Source organism: Entelurus aequoreus, linkage group LG07 (genome assembly GCF_033978785.1).
Source record: "Entelurus aequoreus isolate RoL-2023_Sb linkage group LG07, RoL_Eaeq_v1.1, whole genome shotgun sequence".
In the NCBI taxonomy this organism is placed as follows: domain Eukaryota; kingdom Metazoa; phylum Chordata; class Actinopteri; order Syngnathiformes; family Syngnathidae; genus Entelurus; species Entelurus aequoreus.
The window spans coordinates 41189393-41209392 of NC_084737.1; the positions used below are offsets into that span (position 1 = coordinate 41189393).

The 20000-nt window shown below is 40.2% G+C and overlaps 3 protein-coding genes across 3 annotated transcripts; 1 reads left to right on the forward strand and 2 right to left on the reverse strand.

Moving 5' to 3' along the window:
- The first annotated feature begins 4990 nt into the window (after positions 1-4990).
- Positions 4991-12078, forward strand: LOC133653872 (mimecan-like). The gene is made up of 6 exons (XM_062053658.1): positions 4991-5153; positions 5238-5301; positions 5519-5683; positions 5761-5963; positions 6084-6176; positions 9978-12078. The coding sequence occupies exons 1-6, from the start codon at positions 5058-5060 to the stop codon at positions 10146-10148; spliced, it is 792 nt and encodes a 263-aa protein (XP_061909642.1). The 5' UTR covers positions 4991-5057; the 3' UTR covers positions 10149-12078.
- Positions 8367-15732, reverse strand: LOC133653875 (ubiquinol-cytochrome c reductase complex assembly factor 5). Its single transcript, XM_062053661.1, has 2 exons — positions 15382-15732; positions 8367-10567 (listed from the first exon to the last, which is right to left on the reverse strand). Exons 1-2 carry the CDS (start codon positions 15533-15535, stop codon positions 10476-10478), a joined length of 246 nt encoding a protein of 81 aa, XP_061909645.1. The 5' UTR covers positions 15536-15732; the 3' UTR covers positions 8367-10475.
- Positions 15733-15947: 215 nt separating this feature from the next.
- kctd6b (potassium channel tetramerization domain containing 6b) lies at positions 15948-19921 on the reverse strand. Its single transcript, XM_062052079.1, is given in 4 exon segments — positions 15948-18198; positions 18201-18411; positions 18619-18707; positions 19795-19921. Coding segments are annotated over 3 exon segments (711 nt in total). The 5' UTR covers positions 18646-18707; positions 19795-19921; the 3' UTR covers positions 15948-17725.
- Between the last annotated feature and the right edge of the window lie 79 nt (positions 19922-20000).

Here is a 20000-nt window from a genome sequence, read left to right on the forward strand (position 1 = left end):
CTGATGGGCAATATGTGGGCCGCAGGTGTTTGACTGCGTCTGAGAGGGAGGAGAGGGAGATAGGCTCAAACTGCTCGAAAACAGCAAGCTGGGGAGGCGGGGGAGGGAGAGGAGGAGCAGAGGTGTCAGATGGTCTGAGTGCAGAGATTTTGTCAATGAAGAAGTTTAAGAAACTTTCACAGAGGACAGGTGAGGGGACAACAGGTGACACATCACGGGGGTTGATGAGAGAATTTAAAACTTTAAAAAGAACTCGGGGTTTATGACTGTTACTGGAGATCAAGGTAGAAATATACTTTGTTTTCGATGCTTTTACGGCTCGCTGGTATTCAGACACGGAGTCCCGCAGGATTTGGAGGGAGACTCAGTCTCAGGTCCGCATTGAGCTAGAGGGGGCGTGGCCTCCAGCTCCGGCTGAATACCGGGAGTTTGTCGGGAGAAAATCTCTGCCGGGAGGTTGTCGGGAGAGGCGCTGAATACCGGGATTCTCCCGCTAAAAACGGGAGGGTTGGCAAGTATGTTTTAACCACTGTGTTACATGGCCTTTTCTTTTAACAACACTCAGTAAATGTTTGGGAACTGAGAAGAACAATTTTTGAAGCTTTTGAGGTGGAATACTTTCCCATTCTTGCTTGATGTACAGCTTAAGTTGTTCAACAGTCCTGGGTCTCCGTTTTGGTATTTTACACCTGCTTGGCACTCAGCATCAAGGGTTGGAATTGGGGGTTAAATCACCAAAATGATTCCCTGGCGCGGCACCGCTGCTGCCCACTGCTCCCCTCACCTCCCAGGGGGTGAACAAGGGGATGGGTCAAATGCAGAGGACAAATTTCACCACACCTAGTGTGTGTGTGACAATCATTGGTACTTTAACTTTAACTTTAACTTTAATATTGCGCCACACGTTTTCAATGGGAGACAGGTCTGGACTACAGGCAGGCTAGTCTAGTACCGCACTCTTTTTCTACGAAGCCACACTGTTGTAACACGTGCAGAATGTGGCTTGGCATTGTCTTGCTGAAATAAGCAGGGGCGTCCATGAAAAAGACGTTGCTTGAATATGTTGCTCCAAAACCTGTATGTACCTTTCAGCAGCTTGATCGGTAGTGTCACCCGAGTGTCCAAAACATGAGACCGCAAATCTGATTACACAACTACAAAGTAGATCATGGAACTGAGGCATAAGGTCTCCTGGTGCCAAGTGCACATATGGACACCATTATGTTTGAACATGGTGTTTGTTATGGACAATCTGTGACGAGCACAAAAGTCCAATAACAAAACACCACTCGAGTTCAGATCCGGGCGCCATTCTTCCCAATCACGCCTCTCCAGGTTTCACTGTCGTTGCCAATATGAGCGTTGAAGTCCTCCAGTAGAACAAGAGAATCACCTGGGGAAGCACTCTCCAGTACTCCCTCGAGTGAATCCAAAAAGGGTGGGTACTCTGAGCTGCCGTTTGGCGCGTAAGAGCAAACAACAGTCAGGACCCGTCCCCCCACCCGAAGGCGGAGGGACGCTACCCGCTCGTCCACTGGGTTGAACTCCAACGTGCAGGCTTTGAGCCGGGGGGCAACAAGAATTGCCACACCAGCCCGTCGCCTCTCACTGCTGGCAACTTCCAGAGTGGAAGAGAGTCCAGCCCCTCTCGAGAAAACTGGTTCCAGAGCCCTTGCTGTGCGTCGAAGTGAGTCCGACTATATCTAGCCGGAACTTCTCCACCTCGCGCACTAGCTCAGGCTCCTTCCCCCCCAGCGAGGTGACGTTCCACGTCCCAAGAGCTAGCTTATGTAGCTGAGGATCGGACCGCCAAGTGCCCTGCCTTCGGCTGCCGCCCAGCTCACATTGCACCCAACCTCTATGGCCCCTATGGGTGGTGAGCCCATTGGAGGGGGGACCGACGTTGCCTCTTCGGGCTGTGCCCGGCCGGGCCCCATGGGGACAGGCCCGGCCACCAGGCGCGCACATTAATTTAAGGAGGTTATTTTTAAATGTTTACTGTGATTTTAGAATTTTGTTTACATTGATTGTTTGAGTGTTTTCAATGGTTGTGTTGACATTTACTTTCCTTTCTGCCTTGATAACTGAGGAGATTATAATAAAGGGGAAGGTTACATTTAAAATACAAATGTAAAAATTTAATACATTTTTCACCTGGTCCATATTTTCATATGGTACTAAAAATATCAGCAGTGTTAGTTTTCCTGCCTCTTTTAGGGTAAGAATGTTCCATGTACCGAATTTATGTGTCTCTTTTTGTATCTCTTTTTGTAGGAGAGTCTACATTATTTGACACAACATCGTCCTTGGGCATATGTGGCATTTTGTAGGGAAACAAGTAGCCAACTTGAAACCCACCGCGCCCTGGTAGTGGTCGCCGCTGTTGGTCCGGTGGTTTTGGTTTGGAGAAGATCGTTCATCTTGCCCCAAGTGGAGGAGTTCAAGTACCTAGGAGTCTTGCTCACGAGTGGGGGAAGAGGTGCGGCGTCTTCAGTAATGCGGACGCTGTATCGATCCGTTGTGGTGAAGAAGGAGCTGAGCCGGAAGGCAAAGTTCTCAATTTACCGGTCGATCTACGTTCCCATCCTCACCTATGTCATGAGCTTTGGGTTATGACCGAAAGGACAAGATCACGGGTACAAGCGGCCGAAATTAGTTTCCTCCGCCGGGTGGCGGGGCTCTCCCTTAGAGATAGGGTGAGAAGCTCTGTCATCCGGGAGGAGCTCAGAGTAAAGCCGCTGTTCCTCCACATCGAGAGGAGCCAGATGAGGTGGTTCGGGCATCTGGTCAGGATGCCACCCGAACACCTCCTATGGAGGTGTTTGGGGCATGTCCGACCGGCAGGAGGCCAAGGGGAAGACCCAGAACACGTTGGGAAGACTATGTCTCCCGGCTGGCCTGGGAACGCCTCGGGATCCCCCGGGAGGGGCTGGACGAAGTGGCTGGGGAGAGGGAAGTCTGGGCTTCTCTGTTTAGGCTGCTGCCCCCGCGACTCGACCTCGGATAAGCGGAAGAAAATGGATGGATGGATGGATGGATGGAAGATTGTTTATGTGCGCTCATGTGTCAAACCACGGCAATATTGAGACACATCCTCCCTGGCTGCAAAATCAGTTTGTCTCAAGACTGCTATATTTGGAGACAAAACCAGGTCCAACGACAACTGGCGATCACTCTGGAAAGAAAGAGAACTGCCAACAACGTCCTACCTCCTCCAATATCTAGACACACAAACACCACCCCATTCGTAAGAGCAGGACAACTCCCAGCAAAACCATCTGCAAGAGTGGACTCAACCCTCCTAGACCCTGCCCGGGAATTGAGAATGCAGGTTGACTTAGACCAGAAAATCACCTTACCGCCTGGGGTCATTACAACAAACCTCAGGCCGGACCTGATCTTGTGGTCAACCTCTCAAAAGTCGCTTTTCATTGTTAACTAACTGTACCATGGGAAGCTGCAGTTGGTGAAACATATGAGCGTAAGTGACTGAAGTACTCTGACATAGCAACTGAGGCAGAACAACATGGCTGTCACACCCAGGTGCTTTCGGTTGAGGTTGCATGTAGAGGATTTGTTGCGGTGTTCACAACCAAGCTTTTCAAGGTATGGGAGTGCTAGGACAGGCCATCAGAAAAGCCGTCAAGTTACTGTCAGATGCTGCCAAACAAAGCAGCAGATGGCTATGGATCAAAAGAGAGGAGCCCAATTGGGCTGCAAAGTGATAATCGAGGGGTAAAATCAAAGGGGGGCACACTTGAGACGACAGGTGTTGCCGTTGAGCCCTTTGGACGTGTCGTGGGTCTTTCAACGAAACACTAATGAAGGAGGGTCCCCACCTGAAGACCCCTGTGAAGCCTTTACAGCTTTACCCCCACCTTTACACCAAGTACCAATGTTCTAAGGGATTGTTCTATCTAGTCCTATGAGCTTAACTAGTAATACTGCCTGAGGCTGAGCCAATCAGTGGGCAGGATACTGGACAGTGCACTCCGATTGGTTTGGTCTCCTCGAATTGCCAAAACTACTGTAGTGTGGATATGTTCACTTTATTTACTTAAAAATAATTAATTTAAGACCAAAAATTGCACAATATGCTTACTTTTTTTTTTTTTAAATCCGTAATGTGGTGAAGTCGCCATTGCGTGATGTGGCGAGGTACAACTGTAGAGCCACAAGGCCTTGACCTTGCACTTGCCCATCTCATGCCAGTGATTGGGCTTTGCTGTGGGCTTTCGTTAAGTTTTCTCTGCTGCTATGCTAAGACGTAACAACACACAGCTGCGAGCGCACAGCACACTAGCTGGTGCTGCTCGATAAAGTCTGACCGGTCAGCACAGGTAGATTACTTTAGTTACGTTTAGTAGTTACGTTTTTAATAATCGAAACATCTAAAAGCAAACCTAAAGTTTAAGCATGATTTAAATAAAAGTAACATTAATAGATTTTTAAGACCTTTCAAAATGGTATTTAAGACCTTTTTATGAGATTTGAGGAGTGTTGTAATCATTTTAAGGCCTTAAATTCAAAATGTTGGACTTTTTAAGACCCTGTGGATACCTTGTTAAAACGAGCAACGTACATAATTATTACACATTATTATGAATGTGCAAGTACTACATTACACATATACTTAAAACGTGTATATACAACAATGAGAGAGGCTTTTAGATATTTTTTTAAAGCGCTTTATATGAGGAATAGAGCAAATCCAATTAGCTCCATTGTTAGCTGAATTTTGCTAGCGTTTATTTTCGATTTAGAATGCATAAAAAAAACAAAAATATATGTGTGCTTGTCCCACATAAGTAGTGTAAATGATGGGCGAACTTTTAAAAAAAAGTGCAGTTCCCCTACCAGTACATTTAAAAGTTTTCAACACACTCAGCTGAAACATTGGCAAAAATCCCACACAGCATGTATTGAGTTAAAGTTTGTATTCTTCTCTTGCTCAACACACAGGCTGCTAATAAAATCTGGGTGGAACAGTTTTCCAGCTCGAATTCATCTCAGGCTTTAACAAAGCAAACATCCCTTTGTCTTTTTCAACAGCCACAATGATGCATTTAAGGACTTTACTTTTCATATCTGCAGTGCTGTCATGGACACTATCTTCTGCAAGAGATGAAACAACGGAAGCAAGAAACGTGGAGGTAAAACATAATTTTTAGACGACTGAGAGGGAAGAAATACATGAACTGAGGATTTAGATCATGAGGATTGGCTTCTTTTCGCAGGGAGACGTGCAGGATTATGACATTGTTCAGGGTAGAGAGGAAGCTGTAGTTCCAGAAGCATTTGGTAAGGTTTGTTTGAACTCATTTAGAAAGGTTCCGAACCCGATTATGCAACACTTGAAAAATAATTCATCTACATTGGTAAATGTAGCTAAAGTATATGTTATGTAATACTGGGGCTGATCAAGTGTCCTTGTCCAAAATGTGTGTGTGGTGTACTTGAAGTAGCACATGAATATGGATCCACCGTAATTGCAATGATGTGTTTTTTCCGCCAACAGACATGCCGACATGTTTACTGTGTGTTTGTCTGAGTGGTTCTGTTTACTGTGAGGAGGTGTCCCCTGATATGTCCGCTGTCCCAACATTGCCAAAAGAAACAGCTTATCTCTATGCTCGTTTTAACAAAATTACCAAAATAAACAACAAGGACTTTGCAGACATGAGTAAGTCAACAACACTTTTAAACCAATGCTCAAGTGATTTATCTTGTACTTCTATAGTGTCTCTGCATATTTTCCAGCAACACTGAAAACAATTGACCTAAGTAGGAATCTCATTGCGGAGATAGAAGACGGAGCTTTTTCCAGACTTACAAATCTTGCAGAACTTATTCTTTCAAACAACCGGCTGACTAAACTGCCAACACTTCCAGTCGGTCTTGTGTCTTTCAACGCCAACTTCAACAAGCTCACCACACAAGGTGTAAAATCCACTGTGTTTAAGGTGAGAAAACATTCATCTTGTATTAAAATGATGCATGAATAAATAAGGATTTCACATTTGTTTGAAAAAAAAAAAAGTTATAGGTTGGAAAAAAAAAAGTAAAAAACTCTTTCGTTGCAGAAAATACCCAATCTGACGTATCTTTACCTTGGAAACAATGAGCTAACAGCAGTGCCTCAACTTCCAGAATCTCTTCACACTGTCCACCTACACGTAAGTTCATGGACAGTGGAACTTTTATAAGTGCAAAGCTCTTAAAATTGTTCCATTTGGAGTTCCACCATAAGTTTGTGCCTTCAAAATAAAATGCCCCGTTTACACTGGACACCAAATCTGATTTTTCTGTCCTCAAGTGACACATATTGGATATTTTTTCTAGTCCAAACGCTCCAAAGTGTTTCAAATATTCTCTTTTCGCATCATTTTGGATTATTATTATATACATTATTGGATATATGTATATAATTTCTACAACTCTTATTTTTTTGTGATAGAGTGATTGGAGCACATACTTGTTTGTCACAAAAACATTCATGAAGTTTGTTTCTTTAAAAAAAAATGTTAAGGGTCTACTGAAAATGTGACCAAATCTGCTGGGTCAAAAGTATACATACAGCAATGTTAATATTTGGTTACATGTCCCATGGCAAGTTTCATTGCAATAAGGCGCTTTTGGTAGCCATCCACAAGCTTATGGTTGAATTTTTGACCACTCCTCTTGACAAAATTGGTGCATTTCTGCTAAATGTGTTGATTTTCTGACATGGACTTGTTTCTTCAGCATTGTCCACACGTTTAAGTCAGGACTTTTGGAAGGCCATTCTAAAACCTTAATTTTATCCTGATTTAGCCATTCCTTTACCACTTTTTACGTGTGTTTGGGGTCATTGTCCTGTTGGAACACCCAACTGCGTCCAAACCCAACCTCCGGGCTGATGATTTTAGGCTGTCCTGACAAATTTGGAGGTAATCCTCCTTTTTCATTGTCCCATTTACTCTCTGTAAAGCACCAGTTCCATTGGCAGCAAAACAGGCACAGAGCATAATACTACCACCACCATGCTTGACGGTAGGCATGGTGTTCCTGGGATTAAAGGCCTCACCTTTTCTCCTCCAAACATATTGCTGGGTATTGTGGCCAAACAGCTCAGTTTTTGTTTCATCTGACATCACATGGATGATCCATCCATTTTCTACCGTTTGTCCCTTTTGGGGTCGCGGGGGGTGCTGGAGCCTACAGTTAGCTGGAAAAAAATCTGATTTGGGCCACTTTGGCCTGAAATAGTAGTCAAAGTGGTGTCGCAGAAAACCTGAGATCCCTGAGTATCTTTTATAATGGGGTGTATTTTTATGATGCCGCCACAGACAACTCGATGACCATAGTACCGGAAATGAACTTGAGAGCGGTGCATACATCTTCCTCTTCGCTGCTCACGGTGTTTGGCGAAAGCAATATGTTGTCAACAATAATAAAACAACATGGCATGTACCCCACAGGTCAGATATATTTACTATAAATGTTGTTAGGTAGTACTGTTGACTTTTCCAAATCTATACTTTCTTATACATTGGGTAAATTAAATTACCACTCCTGTATGACAGTTAATAATTAGGTTCACTTAAAACATTTACAACTGGAGCTATCAATTGTTTTAGGAATCAAGTAATCTATCAATTAGTTTGTTCTATTAACTGAGTACCTTGTTTATCGCTGTTAATTGGTTCCGGACATGATCACAATAAATTAATTTCCGCAAAGTAGGAATCATCAATCATAAAACAAATATTTTCATAGCTAGAGCATAAAACACCTGTTTACGACCTTCTAAGTAACATTTTTCAACATAATGAGAGCACTCCATACATTAGATAACACCCTTTAGTCACCTTTCACCGTTTTAATCCAATACTGTATAGTAATGCTGCCTGAGACTGAGCTAATCAGACAGTGACCATGATATTGATAGTTTTGGTCTCCTCTAGTGGCCAATACAACTGTCCCAGCAGGCACAAGACATTAAAACAACGTTGAGAACTTGTTGAATTAGGTCCTGAAGTTGAGCAACTCAAACCTAACGTTGGAACAACATGCATTTTGACAATGTTTAATCAATGTTGGGTTCCGATGTTGTTGATGTGACCATTGAATTTTGGTCATTTCCCAACTAATATTTTACTTAGACTTAGACTTAGACAAACTTTAATGATCCACAAGGGAAATTGTTCAACACAGTAGCTCAGTTACAATGATGGAAAGGACAATGCAGGTATAAATAGACTAATATAGCTATAAAAAAAAATATTAAAAAAAATAAAATCTAACATATATACGAATATATACATACCGGTAATATGTGTACAAAGTAATACAACACAAATACAACGTTGAAACAACATGCTTTTTGATTACATTTATTCAATGTCAGTTTGTGACGTTAATTTGACCATTGCAATTTGGTAATTTCCAAACCAACAACGTGGATCCAACGTTTGACGTCAACGTTATCTCAATTCACAAATACAACTATTTTGCAACAATGTTTAGAAGTCAGTTTTAAAAAAACATATACGTATAATCACACATTGTATCAATGTCTTGTGACTGCTGTGGTACTACGGTATTGACATTTTAGTTTATTTAGCTATTTTATGCATGAAAATGCTTAATTTGGGAGCGTTCCCCACCCCCAAAAAATGGGCAATATTAAGCTGCAACATTTGAAGCGCATTGTGGGGAGGAACGATCAGATCAAACACACGTTTTAGCCTCAATGCATATTTTAGGGCAGACCTGGGCAAATTAAGGCCCGGGGGCCACATGCGGCCCGTTGAGCTTTTCAATCTGGCCCGCCGGACATTCCCAAATAATTTTTTTAGATCTTTAAGATGGAAACTGTAGCTGCCATTATGATGTGCAGGGATGTTTTCTAAGGACCGTAAGTCTTCAACTATACAAAGTATTTCAATGGTTGGAATGTGCGCTTTGGGATGAGATACCAGTTACTATGGTCATCTAATTAGTTACAATGGTAATCTAATTAGTTACTATGGTCATCTAATTAGTTACTATGGTAATCAACGTCACAGCAGCTCAGACGAGGCACCAAGCAGCGTGGGCGGGAAGCGTTTCCACAGACGCGGAAGGAGATTTTCACAACAAAGTTCTAAAGCTTAGTGATATAACCCATATATCAGATTGTCGGTGGGTTTATTTTGTACCCTTCGCGTTCATATTTCACTGTTTGTTGCATTTTTGTTGCGTTTCACTTGATTGTAAAAAATGTCGATCGAAAGTGGGTGTGACGTTCTTTTTTTGTCAATATTCAGTGTTTTATCGTTCATAGATACATTTAAAATTCCATTACGTTTTTTAAGGCGGTCTGTCATAACGTTTTTGGCATTCAATCAGACATTATTGTGAGGTTTTGTACTAGTGTTCCTAAAAACAGATATACCGGCCCCCAGACACATTTTTTTCTCTAAATGTGGCCCCCGAGTCAAAATAATTGCCTAGGCCTGTTTTAGGGGAAAATAGTTTGAATAAAAAAATAAAAATCTACTTGCTTTTATCATGTGTGCATAAATAAGAGTAAAAAAACAAGAACTCTGCACTGTTCGCTGCAACACAGATCACAGCACTAACACATCACCACATACAGTATGTGCGCTTTATTGCGGCAGCCGTGTGGAAATTATGTCCATATATTTAAAGGGCACTCCGGCTACCCCATGCAGTCTGGATTTTATACATTTTTGTTATTTACACACTCCTTAAACAATTACTCGAAGCAACAGAATGTAAATCTTAATTTTTTTGTTCTAATCGAATGATCGATTTAATCGATCAATCGTTGCAGCCCTAAACAGATTACAACAGGTTAATTTACATCATTTATCACGGGTTGTTTACTTTTGGAGGTTCCACTGCAATTCAACATGAGCACTGTATTTATGAAGAATATTCACATTTATTCAAAGGTTAAGCTGTGCTTTTATGATCCATTTCCCCTACAGAACAATAAGATTGCAACCATAACCGATGAGACATTCTGCCAAGGAAACACCAGCTATTACATCCGAAGCAACATGTTTGAGCTGAGGCTGGATGGGAACCCCATCATGCTGTGGAAACACCCTAACAGCTTTGTCTGCCTGCAAAGTCTCCCAATCGGATGGAACAACTGAAATAACCAAAGTGTGCTTCTGACCCACTTGATTGTATGTTTTTATATTTCATTTTGTTAGTTAAACCAAAGCTGTTTTGGCAGGTGCCATTTAGTATATAGAAGCCAGGTCAGCTGTTATAACCATACTATATTCTATATGAACATACAGTATATGGAAGTTCTTAAAATAAATTAAAAAAAAACAGCAATTAACCATACAATGTGCATGTTTTGAAGTATTTTCTTCATATAACTTAATAAAGTCACTGATTGTGAAGTGTGCACAATTCCAAGGTAGGAAGCATTGCAAAATTCCAAAGAAGTCCACGGTGAGCCAAAGCATATTTTACTTGGCTGCAGGCTCATTTACAACTATGAGACCTTCTGATACTTTCTGCTGGTACTCCCTCTCTGATCGTTTTCTTCGGTACACATCATCTGGCAAGAAAGGGAACAAATGAGAACACATCTTGATAAATAATAGTCAATAGTATAATTGTTAGCATCATGCATGTAGTATGATTCAAATAGGGGCACTTTGCCCTAAACGCAAAGCATGCGCTGTATGGAGGCGGGGGGCCCTGTTTTGCTCGAAGGAGCGCATGAAAAATGTCAATTAATGAATCATCGTGCACTTCATATGAAATTTTACCACAAATACAAATCTCCCCTCAACATCGCAGGGGCGGTTCTCGTGGTGCACAGCATTCGAGCTCTTCTTTTAAAGTGGAACTACACTTTTTTGGGGGAAATCATTCACAATCATTATGAGAGACAAGAACATCCGTCTTTTTTTTTCTAGGGTTCTCAAGATAAAAAAAAGGTTGCAAGATGTGGCTAATGGGAGTCCATTATGTTGCCTTCAAAGTCCTCTAAAGCTACGTCAAAACCCTCCATTAACGTTTTATATACACACGGTAATTATGTATATAATGCAGTAACATTCCAATATGTAATATTTACAAAATGTACCGTATTTTGGTCATTTTAAGCATTACCGGAACTCCTATCCTAAGCGTATTTGTGTTAGTGCCCATAGCAATGCACTTCCTACTTCTGTCAATAAAGGTGTGTTCCTACTTCTGGCAACAAACGTTCTAATCATAACAGACTTGGTAATAGATGACAAAGTTGACTATTTGTGGACAAATGAGGATTCATAGCCTTATCTTTTTCAACCTGAATATACGGAGGATGAACTACTGGATATAAAAGCTGAGCAAGCACGAACAGAGGGTGAAACGTTGGAGCAGACTAAAGAGTCAAGATCGGCATGATTTTGGTTGCCAAACTATGTCGACAGAAATGGAGTGATTCTACTGCATTGAGTTGAAAACTATTATCGACAGAGGTGGGTAGTAACGCGCTACATTTACATTTACTTAAGTAACTCTTTGAAAATGTTTTACTTGTAAGAGTAGTTTTATTGTAACATACTTTTTTCATTTTACTTGAGTATTTTTGTGAATAAGAAACACTACTTTTACTCCGTTACATTGCATTTCATTCCGATCGTTACATACTTATATCATAACTATTTATAATCTATTGATTAAGGCTTGCAAAAATTAATTAATTTGTTAGCAAACATTCTTCCGGCAGGCATATGACTCTGTTTCGCCAATCCAACGTAAACTTTAGTGACGTTTGACTCCATTCCACCAATCAAACGGAGCCCGTCATTTTTGCCTTCCTAGGAATAACAAGCCGCTGGTATGATAAAATAGAAACCTACTTGTTAAACAAGTGTCAGAATGTTCCCAAAATAACGTTAATTACGTGACATGACACCAGCACATCCCGGCTGTTTGAGATAACTGGTAAGAAACCACCTAAAACAGTTGACTACAATGGCAATCTTTTTGTACGTCTCGGATGGTTTTAACCACCACAAATGTCATTTAAACACATTAAAACATTACAAACAACACTAAATGGCAGTGGAAATGTGTACTTATTTGCAGGTAGCATGCTCTTCTTCTATTGTGTTTAAAATGTAAATTTCTTAACAAGCTGAAATAGCCACAATCGCCCCCTACTGTATGAGAGGCACACTGTGAATGGCCATCAGTCACATTTAGGGATGATGTTCGAAACCGGTTCTCCCAATTGTTTGATAAGAAAAGAACCGATTCCATGGATTCGAATCTCTTTTTGAGAACCGGTTCCCGTTATCGAAGCCACTACACCGTATTTTCGTGACCATAGGGCACACAGTATTAAAAGGCGCCGTGTCAGTTACAGGTGCTATTTCTGTATTTAACGCATAAATAATGCACAGCGTATTTTTGGGCGCAGGCATGGTTAAACATACGCTAGCTTAAAACATACGCTAGCATGCATGGACGCAGTTTTAAAAAGGCAGCAGGAGCAAAGCTGAGTTGGGTTGTACTTTATTGAAGTATTTATCAATGTACTCACATTATTTTTTGAACAATCCTCATTCACAAATCCATCAAAGTCCTCATCTTCTATGTCCGAAATGAACAGCTGGGCAAGTTCTCCATCAAACACGCCAGATTCCCTTTCCTCATTTTCAAAGTCAGTCTCGTTGTCCATTAGCATAGCAAGCTGGCACAACAGTAAAACCCGACTTCCGTAGTGTGTATCGATTTGCTACCGTGCTGGTACCCTTCTTCTCCACATATTGCTTCACCGGATGTCGAAAGTGAGCGTCCATGTTGGTGATGTGTTTGTCGGCAATTTTTTTATTTATAAAGCACATAGCAGCACTATATGCTCACTGGGGGCGTGTCTTTAGCGTCCTCTCTCACCTGAAACCTTCACCCTATAACGGCCGCATGCTGTCCTCAGTCACGTCCGCTTTTCCTTCATATAAACAGCGTGTCGGCCCAGTCACATAACATCTATGGCTTTTGGAACTCAGTGCACACACAACAACCTATCTGGATTCGATAAGAGATTCGATATGGAATCGGTTCGATAAGAGGATTCGAAATTGGGCTCGAACTCGATAATTTCTTAACGAACATCATCCCTACTCACATTAGAGCAGGGGTGTCAAACTAATTTTACATCGGGGGCCACATGGACAAAAATCACGGCACGAAAACTTAAAAATAAAGACAACTTCAGATAGTAAAAAGAACATTTATTTTATGTGCTGCCCTCTGTGTCAGTAAAAATTTTCCCATTTCACCCTACAATAATTCCACTTCCAACTAGAGAAAACATGTTGCGGGAAATTGTATATGATTTTTATGTTTTACACACGAACACTCACATCAACTACTATTGTAGTCCAAGAACCATTAAAAAATAGCTACTAAAACAGGGGTGTTAAACATACGGCCTGCGGGCCGGATCAGGCCCGTAAACAGGTTTTATCCGGCCCGCGGGATGAGTTTGCGCAGTAAAAAAAGGGGCCGAAATTTTTGAATGAAAAAAACTGCTGTTCTAAATGTGCGCACTAGATATCGCAATAGCAATTCTTCGAGATAGGCTACAGCACCCCCCGCGACCCCAAAAGGGACAAGCGGTAGAAAATGGATGGATGGATGTATCTTTGTAGATGACGCAACATCCATCCATGCACCAGTCGAGGAAAATGAGCAAACTACATAAATAACATCCTGTAAATTGATTTTGATATGATTTTTTTATCTTGATATATTGAAAATTAACACCAATGAGTTGACTGATGAAAATTATCACATAATTTATTCAGAAAGTATAAATAACGACAAATAAAGACCGAATACTATTAACTGCAACATGTAAGTGTAAAAAACAACAACATTGATTTTTAAACAAAGAAAACAATCTGAAGTTCTCTTTATTTTTAAGTTATCGTGCCGTGATTTCACCAGTCCAGCCCACTTGGGAGTAGATTTTTCTCCATGTGGCACCCGATCTAAAATGAGTTTGACACCCCTGTACTAAATAAATCAGAAGTTACTCTAAAGTTACTCATTACTTAAGTAGGTTTTTCACTGAATACTTACTTACTCTTACTCAAGTAACTATTTTGATGACAACGTTTTGCTTTTACTTGAGACATATTCTAAAGTAAAGGTACTCTTACTTGTGTACATTTTTAGGGTACTCTACCCACCTCTGATTATCGATGGAAATGTTTTTTCTACCTGGAGAGGAGAAAACTGCTCAAAGAAATTAAATCCCTACGAAAGACAAACCGTTTGTGCTGAGAAACCCTGCAGTGGTACAAACTTTTTCCCACCGACCCTAAAACAACTGGAAACTTCCCCAAACAGACAACTGTCCATCGAGTGAGTCACTATAATATTGATCATGATACATGCAGCACATCATGCTTGTTAGTACAACTACATACACTGTCGAGCCAGCTGTGTACAAACAAAACCTGAAATGTGGGCTAATACTTTACAGATACTGTAATATGATTGTGTTTTTCAGTCAGTACAGATTGGTGTCCTATCGCATTGTGTTGTGCATTACAAACTCAAAAGCCATTCGGGTGCTGTTGGCAGAAGTTAGTTATTCTCTCGCTAAAAACGGATTAACTCGCTGGATTATACAGAAAATATAAATACAATATAACATACATCCATAAACGTGGATGCATGTGCAAAAGTACAATATATTTATCCGTACAGTAATCTATTTATTTATATCTGCACATTATTGCTCTTTTATCCTGCACTACAACGAGCTAATGCAAAGAAAGTTCATTCTTATTTGTACTGTAAACTTCACATTTGAATCACAATAAAAGGAAGTCTAAGTGTAAGTCTAATACCATAGCAATGTGAGTGTCTTTGTAAGCAAGGCGAAGTGTTAATATGCTGGATAACAGTTCCTATGTAATATCAATGTCGATACAGCTTGGTTATTATACAGGTTAAGGGACGTAAATGAAGTATTGATGGCGGTTTTTGAAAGCATTTTTAGAGAGTTTTAGAGGCCAAATGGATCCCATTAGCTGCATAGCTAGCCATATTATTATTGGCAGACGGTGCTAGGTTCAAATCCCAGTACGGTAGTAATATTTCTAAATGTATGTTAAAATTGTACTTTAAATTTATTTTATCAATATATTTCCCATGAAATCGTTTTAGTACAAAATATGCATTAAATCAAAATCAGGTTTGACTAAAAAAAAAGTCATTTGTTATATTAATAAACTACAACTCAGATGTTTTGTTATTCACATAAGCATGTAAGCACAAGTGAGCAGATAACGTTACTAAACTAAATAAATACATACACAAATATACATAAATACACATTTTTAGTCAAGTTACACCTACAGAAGGTTTCTTTTCCTATCCTCACGTTGATCATGATCCACTCCATGACGCCTCCGATGCAAAAGAAGACAGGAAGAAACCTGTACGCCCCAAAGCGACGTTTGCCAGGCACAAGGCTGAGTAATTCTCGTAGGTTTCTACTCCTCTGAAACATCTTGCAGACACGGAAGGTTAAATAAATCGTTTAAATGTTTATGACTGGCTATTGCGGCATAGACGTTCCTAAATGTCCTTCCAAATGTTGCAAAAGCGATACAGTCAAGGGTGTACTCGTTTCAACACATCTCTGGATAACATGGTAGGCGGTATATATGCTGATATGAATCCAAATGATATCGCGTGGTAAACGAGCGCACCCTTGTCTTACGTAATATCCTGTTGTGCAACGCGTGTATCCGCTCGGGAAATATTAAGAATCACCCCCTGCGACCTTAAGAGAGACAAGCGGTAGAAATGTATAGATAGATAGATAGATAGATAGATAGATAGATAGATAGATAGATAGATAGAACTTTATTGATTCCTTCAGGAGAGTTCCCTCAGGAAAATAAAACATTCCAGCAGCAGTGTACAGAATTGAAATATAATTTGAAAAGTAAATAATGGAGGTATATATGGAAATGAAATAGAAAATATAACAATAGGAATGGAAATAAAAAGTAACAATAAGAATTGAAATATAACAGTCAAAATAAGAATATAACAAGAGAAACTAGGCAGTAGTGACCATGTTATGAACATTTTTAAAAATGTGAAAAATGGTAATACTGTCGATTATATGAAAGATGTGATGTGTATATTGCACCTTTAAGATTTATTGCACTGTTTTTTGTTGCAGTTTATTTTTTTAGTATTGTTATTGCTTTGTGTCCCCTGTCATCATAGTACCCCCACACCGCCTTCCTGCCCCCCAGAGAGGAGTTGTACTGTCTGATGGCGTGTGGGGCAAAGGAGTTTTTTAGTCTATGGATGGATAAACGCTCAAAAATACGATTGAAATGTAAAATAAAATACAAGTTCAGCTATCTGGCTTGACAGGTTAATCAATTTATTTTAGCAGCTCTGCAGCTACATAAACAATCATTTCTAGGGAACATTTATATTTGCAATAGTTCATACTGTTAAGAGTAGCCAAATCATTTTGTGACAAAATAGTAGCACTTCCTTTGTTATTAGACGTGTATATGTTCGATATTTGCCCTGGATACATTTGACAACACTGTCACCTTGCCTTAAACTGGCTCTATACATTTTAAAGTCATGATGGAATTTGATGACAGTAATAAAAAAAGTTAAAGTTAAAGCACCAATGATTGTCACACACACACTTGGTGTGGTGAAATTACTCTCTGCATTTGACCCATCCCCATGTTCACCCCCTGGGAGGTGAGGGGAGCAGTGAGCAGCAGCGGTGGCCATGCTCAGGAATCATTTTGGTGATTTAACTCCCAATTCCAACCCTTGATGCTGAGTGCCAATCAGGGAGGTAATGTGTCCCATTTTTATAGTCTTAAGTATGACTTCGAACTCACGACCTACCGATCTCAGGGCGGACACTCTAACCACAAAGCCACTGAGCAGGTTAGATTTGACTGATAAGAATGAAGCGAAAATGTAAACATCAGGATACCAAGTCAAACACTTGACGAATGGAAACATGGGATTATTGATCACCAAAGTGTAACAGTATGACATACAGCTAGAATCTGGAACTATTTAAAGTACGAAAATCCCATTGAGATTAAGAATTTATTGCCACACAACTACCAACACTACACATACATTAAACACATGCAACAACTACACAGGTTAGAAACAGTACCATGAAGACTATGAGGATTATTTTATAACTGTGTCATGGAGTCCAGTAATGGATTACAGATCAAAGGTGGACAACTGTTAATGCAAATGTCATTCTTCAAGAAAGTGCCACAAGAGCTGTCAAGTCCATAAAGGTTGATGGGGCCAGAGGCAAACATATTTTGTGTGCAGCATTTTTTTTTCAGTTAACTATAATACACGACCTTGCATAAAACAAATAAATGTATAACAGGCTACCATACATAGGCAGCAGCCTCCAATTAATGTCTTCAATTCACAATTACTTTATTGCAGAGTAACAGTTGCAGCACATATTGCTAATTTCCTTAGGAGCATATACATTATTGCTACTAAATACTTTAAAATGGCACATTATTTTTTAAGCTGTGCTTCTTAAGGTTTAACATTTTAAAATGTTTGGAAATGTTTTGTTTTAACATAATGCATTTATATTTGGTCTTTAAATCACAATACATGTAACATCATTGAATATCAGATGAGAACAAATGTCCTTCACAATAAGTCAGTCTGCAACTATGTGAGCCGGTCTACAGAAAGTCCAGTGATGTTCTACCGTGTTCTCATTTGCTCGCTCGCTCATGTGGTGCACTCGAGTGTTACGGATGGTGAAGCCTTGTTTCATGATGTAGTCCATAAGGTGAACACGCAGGGACACCTCCTGATGATAGTCACACGGTCCGAAGGTGAAGGACACCTGGCAGTCTCTGGTGTCCATCATGTGTTTGTCCCATTTGGTGAAGTTTTTGGAAATTCCTTCCAACAGGGCATGGACCTTTGTGGTTATTGTTAGCTGTGTGATGATGACAGCTACTGGGTTGGAATATTTGGACAGTTTGCGGGTGCTTGAAAGCTCCACGACCTGCTCGAAGATGTCTGGAGGGTACAGCGGCTTAGGATCACTGAGGCAATGGATCAAAGGTTCGATCTGGTAGAAGTCAGCCTCTTTCCTCAGAAGGTCTGTCTCTGTGAAGTCAACGGGAGGGTCAGCTCCGACGTACGCAGGAAGTTTAGGATGTATCTGAAAAGTGTCCCGTCGCGATCGATGAAGTAATTTCCTTTGGAATCGCGGGTTGTCGGGAAGTCTCCCCGGAACATGGCACCCAGCATGGAGTCTGGATAACGCTGCAGTGTAGACAAGCTGGTCGTGTACAGGTGACCTCCCACGTTTAAGGTAACAGGAGTGGTCATCTAAGGCGAAAGCAAGGGAGGAAATACCTTTTTTATTAATCTACGTCAACACACTAAATAATTTAGTATCACAAATGCAACAGAGACTATTTAAGGAACGGATCATGCTTCTTTTGTTACCAAAATGATCTAACTTTATATTACAACTCGTCTTACGTTTTTCCACATTTAACATTATGGTTGCATTGTCTCGCAGGTATCCCTTACCCTATGGCCCCAGTCTCCATTATCCATTTGTAGAGAAATACACACTTGGTCAGAACCAAAAACAGTGGACGTGACTGGGCTCAATTCTGCTGTGAAACCAACGCACACACACACACACACACACACACACACACACACACACACACACACACACACACACACACACACACACACACACACACACACACACACACACACACACACACACACACATTTAAATGTGACCTGTGATCTGTAATAAAGTCAGTGACATCTCAGTATTTCGGTACGTGTACTATTTTAATCTTCACAGTAAAGATATTTTGCTGTGCCATTATTTGTCCTTAGACATTTGAGGGTCAAAATATTTAATACTCAAATTGCGTTGATTAACTTAAGTGGCTGCTGTACATTATTACTTACCAAAAATAGCATGCAATGCATTGTATTGTCAAACTCATTGAACTATTTTGTAATTTTGCCTTAAACTCATTGAGGATTTACCAGCAAAAACACAGGAAAAATATCAAGCAAACAAAAAATACTAGCATCAACAAATGCATTTGTGTAATTTAACAATATATAAATATTTACACATATTGCCAAAATAATATAAGTATTCATTTTACTACATACAATTAGTTTATTAAAATAAAGTGATTAGAACAAAATAACTAAACGAAAGCTAAAAATACTTATGTACATGTAGAAATTCTTTAGATTTTTTTGCTCCCCAAAGCCTTTTTTCGAATGACTAATTCCCTAATAATTAATATAATAATTTGAAATGACAAACAATACAACAAAAACACACATTTTCCTCAAATATACCTAAAAAAGAACTATAAAAATAGCTTAACACGTTAATATTGATCCAATGCCGATATTACCATCCTTCAATCCATTTTCTACCGCTTGTCCCTTTTGGGGCATTCGTATCTATAAATCGATCAAGCTAATGTTTGTTCAGTAAAAGCTTAGGAACCAGGGTCCACCTATCGCTTTACTGTCTCAGCCTTGTCAAAGTAAAATCAAAGAGATAATATAAATATTCAAATTTTCTATACTAACACAATCAAAATGACTTTTGAATGGAACCAGAACAGTTAATGCTAACCAGCGAAACCCTAGCTTGCTAGCTGTAATAAGGCTAGCGAGCTACTAGCGGTGTAGCAAACGTTACGACAAAGATCTTACCTCTGGAAGCTATTTATCAGAAGCCATGAAATAAAACATCACCGTCTTTCACTTTTGGTTTCCCGTGTCTCGTTGTCTCGATAGACTGATGTGATGTTGTTGTTCAGCAAGGCAGAGACGGCATGCACTGCATGCCATGCAGTCACTGATGTTCACCGCAGTCACGTGATCCCCGACACTATGCTTTGTGGTACCTGTTTACACTA